The sequence below is a fragment of the Vulpes vulpes genome, chromosome 12, assembly GCF_048418805.1.
Source record: "Vulpes vulpes isolate BD-2025 chromosome 12, VulVul3, whole genome shotgun sequence".
Classification (NCBI taxonomy): domain Eukaryota; kingdom Metazoa; phylum Chordata; class Mammalia; order Carnivora; family Canidae; genus Vulpes; species Vulpes vulpes.
The window spans coordinates 134,065,234-134,076,033 of NC_132791.1; the positions used below are offsets into that span (position 1 = coordinate 134,065,234).

General features: G+C 52.7%; 1 protein-coding gene across 6 annotated transcripts in view; it reads left to right on the forward strand.

The window, feature by feature from the left end:
* The window catches only part of DNAH2 (dynein axonemal heavy chain 2), an 87,097-nt gene that overhangs the window by 75,139 nt on the left and 1,158 nt on the right, over positions 1-10,800 (forward strand). For 2 of the 6 annotated variants that reach the window (XM_026005413.2, XM_026005415.2), the window contains 12 exons: positions 300-426; positions 2,468-2,654; positions 2,808-2,956; positions 3,110-3,293; positions 3,526-3,716; positions 8,495-8,686; positions 8,848-9,032; positions 9,251-9,479; positions 9,558-9,709; positions 9,837-9,951; positions 10,410-10,586; positions 10,685-10,759. In XM_026005413.2, the coding sequence (XP_025861198.2) occupies positions 300-426; positions 2,468-2,654; positions 2,808-2,956; positions 3,110-3,293; positions 3,526-3,716; positions 8,495-8,686; positions 8,848-9,032; positions 9,251-9,479; positions 9,558-9,709; positions 9,837-9,951; positions 10,410-10,586; positions 10,685-10,759 (1,963 nt within the window). Of the gene's footprint in view, positions 1-299; positions 427-2,467; positions 2,655-2,807; positions 2,957-3,109; positions 3,294-3,525; positions 3,717-8,494; positions 8,687-8,847; positions 9,033-9,250; positions 9,480-9,557; positions 9,710-9,836; positions 9,952-10,409; positions 10,587-10,684; positions 10,760-10,800 lie in introns of those variants that run through there. The other 4 variants (XR_011995912.1, XR_011995911.1, XM_026005416.2 and 1 more) reach the window with 3 other exon arrangements.

Consider the following 10,800-nt stretch of genomic DNA (forward strand, 5'->3'; position numbering starts at 1 on the left):
TCAGGTTCAGCGCATTTCACACCAAACCCCTCACCTCCCCCTTTCCTTCAGGGGCCTCCCCACAACCCCGAGTGGCACCAACACCCACCTCCCAGTCAGCCAGGCCAGAAATCGGAAGTTGTCCCTGACCTTTCCTCTCCCAACCCTCCTCCTCAGATCGGGCACCAGGGTTTGCTCACCAGTCTTTCTGCAAATGGCCCTGCCCCGCGGCCCTGCAAGCCTGCATTTGCATGATGTTTGCGCAGCAAGTGTTCACGTTGTGTTTCCCACATCCTTCACCCTCCTCGCCCATCTCACAGGTACACCTGCCGCACACTGTTTGAGCGCCATAAGCTACTGTTCAGTTTCCAGATGTGCGCCAAAATCCTAGAGACCTCCGGCAAGCTCAATATGGATGAGTACAACTTCTTTCTGCGTGGGGGTGTGGTGAGTCAGGCGGAAGCATCAAGGTTGGGGACCGGGGGTACATGTGACGAGGACTCCAGGCCGACCAGAAGGCCCAAGGCCCTAGCAAGCGGTCTCAGGAGCACCAGTGGGAGCAGGTGCACGCCCAGCTCCCTGGGGACGTGGGGGCTGACTGGCCACGTGCTTCCTCACTTGCATTGCTGGCAGAGCTTTGGGGCCCCTCTGACCTGGGACCTACTGATTGGTGTGATCTTGCCTCTCTCACTGCTGCTCATCCTCTCCTCCCCCCACCTGGCTGCCGTGCCACATCCCGCTCTCTTCCCTGCAAGCACCCTTACTGCCCACCCCCATGGTTCTTCTGCTTGGCAAAACCGCCACCCTGGTGGCACCCAGCTCTCCTGCTCCTGCGCACTCCGACGCTGAACGGACTTGCTCAAAATCCTTTAGGCCCTTAAAACCGCCAGACCGCAATGGCAGGTTCCCCCAGCCAGTCATTCTCCACCCTCAGAGACAAACCGGTTTCTTTATTTTATTTTATTTTATTTTATTTTATTTTATTTTATTTTATTTTATTTTATTTTTTGTATATCTTTTATTGGCATTCGATTTGCCAACATATAGTATAACACCCAGTGCTCATCCCATCAAGTGCCCCACTCAGTGCCCATCACCCAGTCACCCCAACCCCCTGCCCACCTCCCTCCCACCCACCCCTTGTTCGTTTCCCAGAGTTAGGAGTTTCTCATGGTTTGTCGCCCTCTCTGATACTTCCCACTCATTTTCTCTCCTTTCCCCTTTATTCCCTTTTATTTCTTCAGCTGCACACACTTCACCTCTCCTCCAGATTTTAGCAAAGGCCTCCCAATGCTCCCTGCCCCCACCCTCTCAGCTTGGCTGCCCAGAGACTTTTAAAACCTTCCCCCACCCAACTCCTCCCTCCGTCCACCTGTGGCAGCCCCAGAGGCCCTCCGAGGGCAGGCCCCACCCTCACACCTCTGCATTCGTCCCTCTGGCCACACATGTGCATGCAGCCTGCCTTCATGTCCTTTGACACTGGATTCGAGCTGTGCTGGATTCCCTGAGACCTCCTTGACTTTTTTTTTTTTTTAATTTTATTTATTTTTTTGAGGGGAAGGGAAAAGCAGTGAGGGACGGAGTGTAGGGGAGGAGGAGGGAGAAGCAGACTCCCCACTGAGCTTGGAGCCTGGATGGACTCCATCCTAGGACACTGAGATCACGACCTGAGCTGAAACCAAGAGTTGGATGCTCAACAGACTGAGCCACCCAGGTGCCCCTTCTTTTTAATACTTCATCGCCCTCCGCCCCCCAGAACTTCCAGTCTTTATCCTCCTCCACTTACTCTGTTCTTGTGTGACATTGCCATCTTTAACCGACTAGATGGTTTAATTATCTGGTATGTGTTTTGGCTCATTATCTGCCCTCCCGTGTTGGAAAATAAGCTCCTCGAGGGCCGAGATATCTATCCTGTTTATTTGCTGATGTGCCCCAAGGGCCGAAAATACGTAGTTGGTGAGCAATAAATATCTGTTGAAGAAGGGAATGAACAAACCACTCTGAGGGGCGAGGCTCCCATCGGGGAGCTTTACGGTGAGGGACAGTAACACCAGCAAACCACCAGAGGGCGCCAGCTTCCTAAATTTGCACTGCACGGTCACTGCAGGCGGAGACCTGGACTTCCCCCATCCAGGTGGACCCCAATCGGGACGCCTGGGAGGTTCAGTGGTTGAGCGTCTGCCCTCCGCTCAGGGCGTGATCGTGGGGTCCTGGGATCGAGTCCCACATCGGGTTCCCCGCAGGGAGCCTGCTTCTCCCGCTGCCTGTGTCTCTGCCTCTCTGTGTGTCTCTCATGAATAAATAAATAAAACCTTTTAAAAACAAAAGGTAGATTCTAATCTATCTCAGATTCCTGTCCTTCCTTCATTCTCTTTCATGCAAGACTCCTCATCATAAAATAATAATAATAATAATAATAATAATAATAATAATGGTCATTGTTTGGAGATGTTCTTGCTCAATCCCTTCCTCCTCCCTCCTTGCCCAGGTCCTGGACCGGGAGGGCCAAATGGATAACCCATGTACCAGCTGGCTGGCGGATGCCTACTGGGACAACATCACAGAACTGGACAAACTGACCAACTTCCACGGACTCATGAACTCCTTTGAGCAGTATCCCCGGGACTGGCACCTGTGGTACACCAATGCCACCCCGGAGAAGGCCATGCTGCCAGGTGCTCTCTCCCGCCTTCTGTGTGCCCCTCTCTCCCGCGGCCCTGCCTGTGCTTCCTGGTGGAGCATCCCTGGCAGGGGCCCCTTGGGTTAGACTCCTGCACCCCCACACCCCCAGGGGGCTCAGTCCCTGCAGCTGCTCCCCTCATCCCCAGGTGAGTGGGAGAACACCTGCAACGAGATGCAGCGGATGCTGATCGTCCGCTCCCTGCGCCAGGACCGCGTGGCCTTCTGCGTTACGTCTTTCATCGTGTCCAACCTGGGCTCCCGCTTCATTGAGCCGCCTGTGCTGAACATGAAGCTGGTCAGTGGCTTAGTTTCCCAGGCCACCCCGCCCTGGCTCCTTCTGTCCCTCCACCCTCACGCTTCTCTGCAGTCTCTCTCTCTCTCTCTCTCTCTCTCTCTCTCTCTCTCTCTCTCGGTTCCTGCCTGAGGCCACGTCCTGTGATCCCGGCAGGTGATGGAGGATTCGACTCCACGAACCCCACTGGTATTCATCCTGTCCCCTGGTGTGGACCCCACCAGTGCCTTGCTCCAGTTGGCAGAGCACACGGGCATGGCCCAGCGCTTCCACGCCCTGTCCCTGGGCCAGGGCCAGGCCCCCATCGCGGCGCGGCTCCTCCGAGAGGGCGTCATTCAGGGTCAGTAGCCACCTGGCTCCTCTGCCCCCAGCCTTGGCACTGGTCCTGCTCCCTGGAGCCTCTGAGCTCAATCCAGGACTCTGACTGTGGCCCCCACTTCCCCAGGAGGCCTGGGAAAGGCAGACCCAGGAGTGTGGACCCCTTCCCCGCCAACCACACACCATCAGGTGCAAAGCATGGGACAGATGGGGCTCGGGGAACGGTTCCCACTGACTCCGGCATCTCCTTGCAGGACACTGGGTGTTCCTAGCCAACTGCCACCTGTCCCTGTCTTGGATGCCGAATCTGGACAAACTGGTGGAACAGCTGCAGGTGGAAGATCCCCACCCTTCCTTCCGCCTTTGGCTCAGCTCCAGCCCCCACCCAGACTTCCCGATCTCCATCTTGCAGGCCAGCATCAAGATGACCACAGAACCACCAAAGGTACCGTGACAGTAGATAGCCAGTGCCGACCATGCCATCTGGTACCGTGCTCTTCCTGCTAGCGTCACGGGGAGTCCCAGCCTTAACCACGGCTTTTTGCTTCTCCTGCTCTCAAAAAATTCTACCCTAGTTCTTCCCTCCATGTGCCAAACCCCTAGAAGGTAACAGTAATCCCTAAACATTTCTTGAGCGTTATTGCACGCCAGGCATTGTTTATTTATTAGTTTATTTAAAATGCACACACCCTATTATCAGGCAAGTCCTGCTACCCCCACTTTACAGAGAGGAAGTTGAGGCATGGAAGAGTATGGGGCACCTGGGTGGCTCAGTGGTTGAGTGTCTGCCCTTGGCTCAGGGCGTGACCCTGGGGTCCTGGGATCAAGTCCTGCATCAGGCTCCCTGCAGGGAGCCTGCATCTGCCTCTGCCTGTGTCCCTGTCTCTGTCTGTGTCTCTCATGAATAAGTAAAATCTTGAAGAAGAAGAAGAAGAAGAAGAAGAAGAAGAAGAAGAAGAAGAAGAAGAAGAAGAAGAAGAAGAAGAAGAAGAATAGTAGTAGTAAATAACTAGTGGATAGAACTTTTCTGCCTCCCAGCATTTCTTTTCATCTCTCCCTGAGGTCCAGGCTGGGCCCCAGCCTCCCTGCTTCCTCCCGCAAGCTCTGTTGGAAGCTTCTCTCCAGAATGACAAAGTCACCATTAAATGCAACCACGCTGATCCTCTAAGATCCCACAGCCCACAACCATCTTGATGCTGGCCTTTACCTCTGCGTATACTGCCTTAGCAGCTTTTCACCACTTTCAGCCAAGATCAAACCCCATCCTTACACGGCCTGTGTGTGTCCCCCTCCCCCAACCCCACCCCTAGAGGGGGCCTCCTGGCATCACCCACTGCCACGGGGTCCCCTTGGCTCTGTTTGCTGCACCTCCACAGTTCATTCTTAAAATGTCTTGTCCCTCTTCCTCTAGACTCTGTACTCCCCCAGCCCAAGGCTTCTGGAAGCACCTGCTGCAGCCCCCCTTACGTACTCCCCACCCCCTCCTGGGCCCATTACCAGTTCCTTGAGAAGCCCCTGCCATGCACATTTAGGCCGTCACCCCAGGGATCCCTGCTCATAAAACCATTTCCCGCTCCCACTGTTCCTGCAGCCCCTGCCACCCGGTCATCTTAGCCGCAATCGCAAGGTTCAGATAGACTCCTGTCTTCTCGAGACTGGAAGCTCCTCGAGGGCAGAGGCCATGTCTTTCTAAATTTTTTCCCCTCTCAATGTCTTGCTCATCTCCTGACTAGCGCCAGGGCTTGGATGTAGTAGGAGCTCAACAAATAAGTATCATCTGAACATGCGTCATTCATTACTTCAATCCTTGGCTGCCCCTGGGCGTTGACACAGCTGCTGGTCTCTCCCCTGGTTTCTGTGACCTGTGCTCTTCCAGCTTTGGGTTCTTCCTCCACCTCCTGCCTGGTCACTTACCACATCCGTGTCTCCTTGTCCCTTGTCCTCCTATGGTCTTAGCTCCACACTTGCTCCTTGGCCCCCAGCTCGGCCCATGCTACATTTCCTCCTTTGGTGGAGAAATTGTCCTCTCCCTCACTTCAACTCCAGTCCTTATCTCCGGCCTCAGTAACCACACTCAGTCCCAGGCCTGGATTCCACATGGCTTCCAGGCAGCCAGCCCCAGAAATCCCATACTCACAAAACCAGTTGCCAGGCCCCGCCACCAGAGAGTGCCTCTTTGTCCCATTTTTTCGTGGCACCCCTGATTTTTTAAAATTTTTTATTTTTTGAGAGAGGGAGCGATCAAGCAAAGGGAGGGGGGCAGAGGGAAAGAGAGAGAATCTTAAGCAGTGTCCATGCTCAGTGTGGAGTCGGATGTGGGGCTCAATGTCATGACCCCAAGACCAGGACCTGAGCGGGAATCCAAGAGCCAGATGTTTTGCTGACTGAGACACTCAGGCACCCCGATGATGTTTAACTTAAATCTATTATATATTCTAATTTTCTTAAGTGACCCAATCTTGTCCTCTATACGGTTCCTCCCTTGCCCCCTGACACAGGATCCACTCTAGATCAGATATAGCAATTTTGTTGTCCCGTGAAGGAGGCCAGTTTTTGCATCTAGACATACAAGCCAACCCCAACAATCAAGGGGACGGTGATTCATCCAAGTTTTACTTCAAATAAGAAGGTACCGTGCTCTGGTACCGTGCTTTTCCTGCTAGCGTCACGGGGAGTCCGCATAACCGCGGTCGCGGTTCGGTCCGCATAACCGAAGCCTCCAGGTGCCGGTCAGGATCTGGTTCTGGAGTGTATTCTTGGGTCACTGCCTGCTGTCTGGTCTTTTCCTTTTAACTAAATATTAGGCAGATACAAAAGAATAGAAAACATATGCAAGGGGTGAAGGATCCTAATTCCACATACACCCGCCTGCCCGTCTTGCCATGACTGTCCCTCCCGTCGCCTTCCCTCAGCCCTGGAACACAGCCGCTCTCCTTGAGGTGTCTGGCTGGAGGGACTGCACCAGCTGCACACGCACAGCAGCGTGCTCTTCTCATTCAGCGCTCTGGGCTCACATTCCATGGTTCCTTGTTTTGCTCCACATCCTTTTATTTTTTTTTTAAGATTTATTTATTTGTTCATGATAGAGAGAGAGAGAGAGAGAGAGAGAGAGAGAGAGGCAGAGACACAGGCAGAGGGAGAAGCAGGCTCCATGCCGGGACCCCAACGCGGAACTCGATCCCGGGACTCGATCCCGGGACTCCAGGATCGCGCCCTGGGCCAAAGGCTGGTGCTAAACCGCTGAGCCACCCAGGGATCCCCTTGCTCCACATCCTAATCCTTCTGTCAGTTTTGTGTTTTGTGGGTTGTCTTTTTTCTTTGTCATTTATTTATTTGTTTATTTATTTAGGTGAATAGAGGTCCTTAGTTTTTAGGAGGTGGGCGGAATTCACCTTGTTTCTTCTTTGTGGTTTGTCCTCCTAGGTCTTGTTCAAGAAATCTTTGCTTACTCCACGGTGGTAAAATCGCTCTCCTATACTTTGTCTTCAAAAGCATTTTATAGGGACCCCTGGATGGCCCAGTGGTTGAGCATCTGCCTTGGGGTCAGGGCGTGATCCCAGGGTCCTGGGATCAGGTCCCGCATCGGGCTCCCCACAGGGAGCCTGCTTCTCCCTCTGCCTGTGTCTCTGCCTCTCTCTGTCTCTCATGAACGAATAAACAAAATCTTAAAAAAGCATTTTATAATTTGACTTCCCCATTTCAGTGTTTTAATCCCTTGAAGTTGATTCTTGTAAGTGTGGAATGAGTAGGGAGGGGTCTAATTTGGGTTTTTCCCCCACAGAGATAACCAGTTCTCCCAGGACCATCATTGAATGGCCCACGATTACCCTTTGGACCTGCTGTGTCTGCTAAGCCTTAAATCATGTTTATATACACAAGGTGTCTGAGCTCTTTATCCTGTGCATTGGTCAGGTTGTTAGTATTGGGGTCTATATGCATGGTCTCAATTGCTATGTAGCTCTACAATAATCCTTGTTGGCTGGTAAGGCAAGTCTCTATACCATATTCCTTGTTGGGCTATTCATGGCCCTTTATTCCCCAATGTAAATGTTGGAATTAGCTTGTTAAGTTCTACTAAAAAAAATCCTATTGGTCAGTTTGGAGGAAAACATCTTTCTTATTGAGCCTTTCCTTCCATGATTATAGTATGTCTCCACATGTGATCTTTCTTTCAACAAAGTTTTGTCATTTTCTCTATAAGGATTTGTACATTTTTTTAAAAAATGTATTCTTTTTTAAAAAAGATTTTATTTATTCATGAGAGACACACAGAGAGAGAGGCAGAGACATAGGCAGAGGGAGAAGCAGGCTCCCTGTGGGGAACCTGATGTGGGACTCAATCCCAGGACCCTGGGATCATGACCTGAGCCAAAGGCAGACACTCAACCACTGAGCCACCCAGGTGCTCTAAGATTTGTACATTTTTATTTATTCCTAGAAACTCTATGTATTTTGAGGTTATAAATGGAAGGTTTCTTACTCCAATGTTTTCAACACTCCATCACGTCCATTATGGATGCATCCTCGTAAAAGCACTGTTTCAACATATCACTGGGCTACTCAAGATAGAAAGTGGCCCCATGACTTGATTCCTGGTGAATCAAGTCCAGATGGCGCCATCTGTTCATGCCCCTTCTGACCCCACCCGTGTCCTTGCACTTGACTTCATTTAGACTCATCTTCTCACTTCTTCTCCCCTTTATCCCTTCCACCCTTTCCATCTCCTGGATACCAATGCCCTCCCCTCAGCCTCCTCATGTCCTTCCTATTGGTAAATCCACCTTGACCCACAAGGGCATTCACAAAGCCTGAAAAATCCATCACACAGATAGTCCCTCCTTGATGACATACTATGGCCCCTTAATCTACACTGAACCTTAGCACATGGCAGTGTACATTTTTGTTCATTGATAGTTGCATGTCTCTGTCTTCATCTTCCTTTGTATTTCTGGGTACCTACCCACTATGTAGAACAATGTGGCTGAGAACATCAAAACTGAGGGAGACAAGTGCCTGCATGAAAATTAAAGAAAGGCACCCACCCCATCCTGTGAATCAGTGCAGATCTTGGCATGCAGATAAAGGGCTGAATTTCAGCCTTCACTCGCCCATTCAGCCAGCGCCCTTGTGCAGTGAGCAACCTCCACAACTGTATAATGTGGTGCTAGGGGCAGGGCTGAGCATTATGCACGTCACCCCACCTCTGTTCTGTATTGTCCCCAGGGCCTGAAGGCCAACATGACACGTCTCTACCAGCTGATGACGGAACCACAGTTTTCCCATTGCTCCAAACCTGCCAAGTATAAGAAGCTGCTGTTTGCACTCTGCTTCTTCCATTCTGTGCTGCTGGAACGCAAAAAGTTCCTGCAGCTTGGCTGGAATATTATCTATGGCTTCAATGACTCTGATTTTGAGGTTTGTACTAACAGGGGTCTGTCCCCCCAGCCCTCTGTCCTTCCACCTCCTGCCCTGGGCCCCCCTGTGGGAAGAGCCACAGACAGAGAGCCTGCATGAAAAGCCTGTGTTGGAAGAGTTCCTGCCATAACTGTGTGCGTGGGGTGGGGGGGCATGCACAGGTGTCCGAGAACTTGCTGAGTCTATACCTGGATGAATATGAGGAGACACCATGGGACGCACTCAAGTATCTCATTGCCGGTGTCAACTACGGTGGGCACGTCACGGATGACTGGGACCGGCGTCTGCTCACGACCTACATCAATGACTATTTCTGTGACCAGGCTCTGTCAACCCCCTCTTACCGGTGAGGGGAGGTGGCACTGAACCCGGGGCCAGAGGCCACCGGTGGCAGGACTGGGTGGGGGGGCAGATGCATTTGTGGGGAGGAGAGGCCAGGAGACCAAGGAGAGGCAGATATGCGGGAGCAGGGTAACGGGGACCTGCACAGTGACCAGGGTCTCAGCCTGGCACTGAAGCCCCCAAGGCCCACCGCATGGTGATAATTATGCTGTGGGCCACCAGGTTGTCGGTGCTGGAGGCTTATGTCATCCCCAAAGATGGGAGTCTGGCCTCTTACAAAGAGTACATCAGCATGTTGCCCGGCATGGACCCCCCCGAGGCCTTTGGCCAGCACCCCAATGCGGATGTGGCCTCCCAGATCACCGAGGCCCGAACTTTGTTTGAGACTCTGCTGTCCCTGCAACCCCAGATTACACCCACCAGGGTAGGGGGCCAGAGCCGGGAAGAGAAGGTATGAGCGGGTCCACTTGTAGTGGGGAGGCCAGCAAGGAGGCAGAGAGGCCTCTGCTCACAGCTCCCGCCGCACCAGGTCCTCGAGTTGGCCACTGATGTGAAACAGAAGATCCCTGAAATGATCGACTATGAGGGGACCCGGAAACTGCTGGCCATGGATCCCTCCCCCCTCAACGTGGTCCTCCTACAGGAGATCCAGAGATACAACAAGCTCCTGGAGACCATCCTGTAAGATGGAGAGGGGCTCTGTGGCTTGCAGGGAGGGGCGAGTGAAAGGGCTCCCTGCCAATGCCCCCCCCCCCCATGGCTCTGCCAGGTCCATCCCATCTCTAAGCCCCCACCCTATCCTGCCCAGGTCCTCACTGACAGACCTGGAAAAAGGCATCCAGGGTCTCATCGTCATGTCTACGAGCCTGGAAGAGATTTTCAACTGCATCTTTGATGCCCATGTCCCTCCACTCTGGGGAAAGGCAAGATCACTGGCTCTTGACCCCCTGTGCCCTCAGTCTCTGGGTCCCGGGAGGCATATGGCAGGATGCAGGGAGCCTGGGGTCTGGAGCCAGATAGATTCAAGGTGGAAATCTGGCTCTGCTCTTCCCAGACTGGCTTTGTACCTATTAACCTAGGAACATATCGCAAGTTCCTAACCTCCCCAAGGACGGTTCCAGGATTCTTAGTACTGTTTGTGACTGTTAGTAGGTGCTTCGTTAACAGTAACGGGTTAGTCTTACTGCTGCTCTCATTGTGAAATGGTTGTTGTTTTATGCTTCCCGCCCGGGAGCTGGCTTTTGGAGAGCTTTGCCCAACTGTAACTGGGGAATGGGCTGATACCCCGTATTCTTCTCATATCTGCTCCAAGTGCTCAAAAATCAAGATTTCGATGCATGAGAAAATAAGTGCAAAAACACACACTTGCCTCCTCCTCCAGGCATATCCCTCACAAAAGCCCCTGGCTTCATGGACCCGGGACCTGGCCATGCGTGTGGAACAGTTTGAGCTGTGGGCCAGCCGTGCCCGGCCTCCTGTCATCTTCTGGCTGTCTGGCTTCACCTTCCCCACCGGCTTCCTCACTGCTGTGCTGCAGTCCTCAGCTCGCCAGAACAATGTGAGCAGTGTGGCAAGTGTGATGCAGGGTGGCTGCTGGGGACATGGACTTGCTCTCCTCCTGAGGGGTTCTCTCTTATGCTCACCTTTAACCCCCAGATTCCAGTGGACAACCTCTCTTGGGAGTTTATTGTTTCCACGGTGGATGACAGCAACCTCGTGTACCCACCCAAGGTGGGAGCCAGATGAGCTTAGGGCTCTGAGCAAAGGCAGGT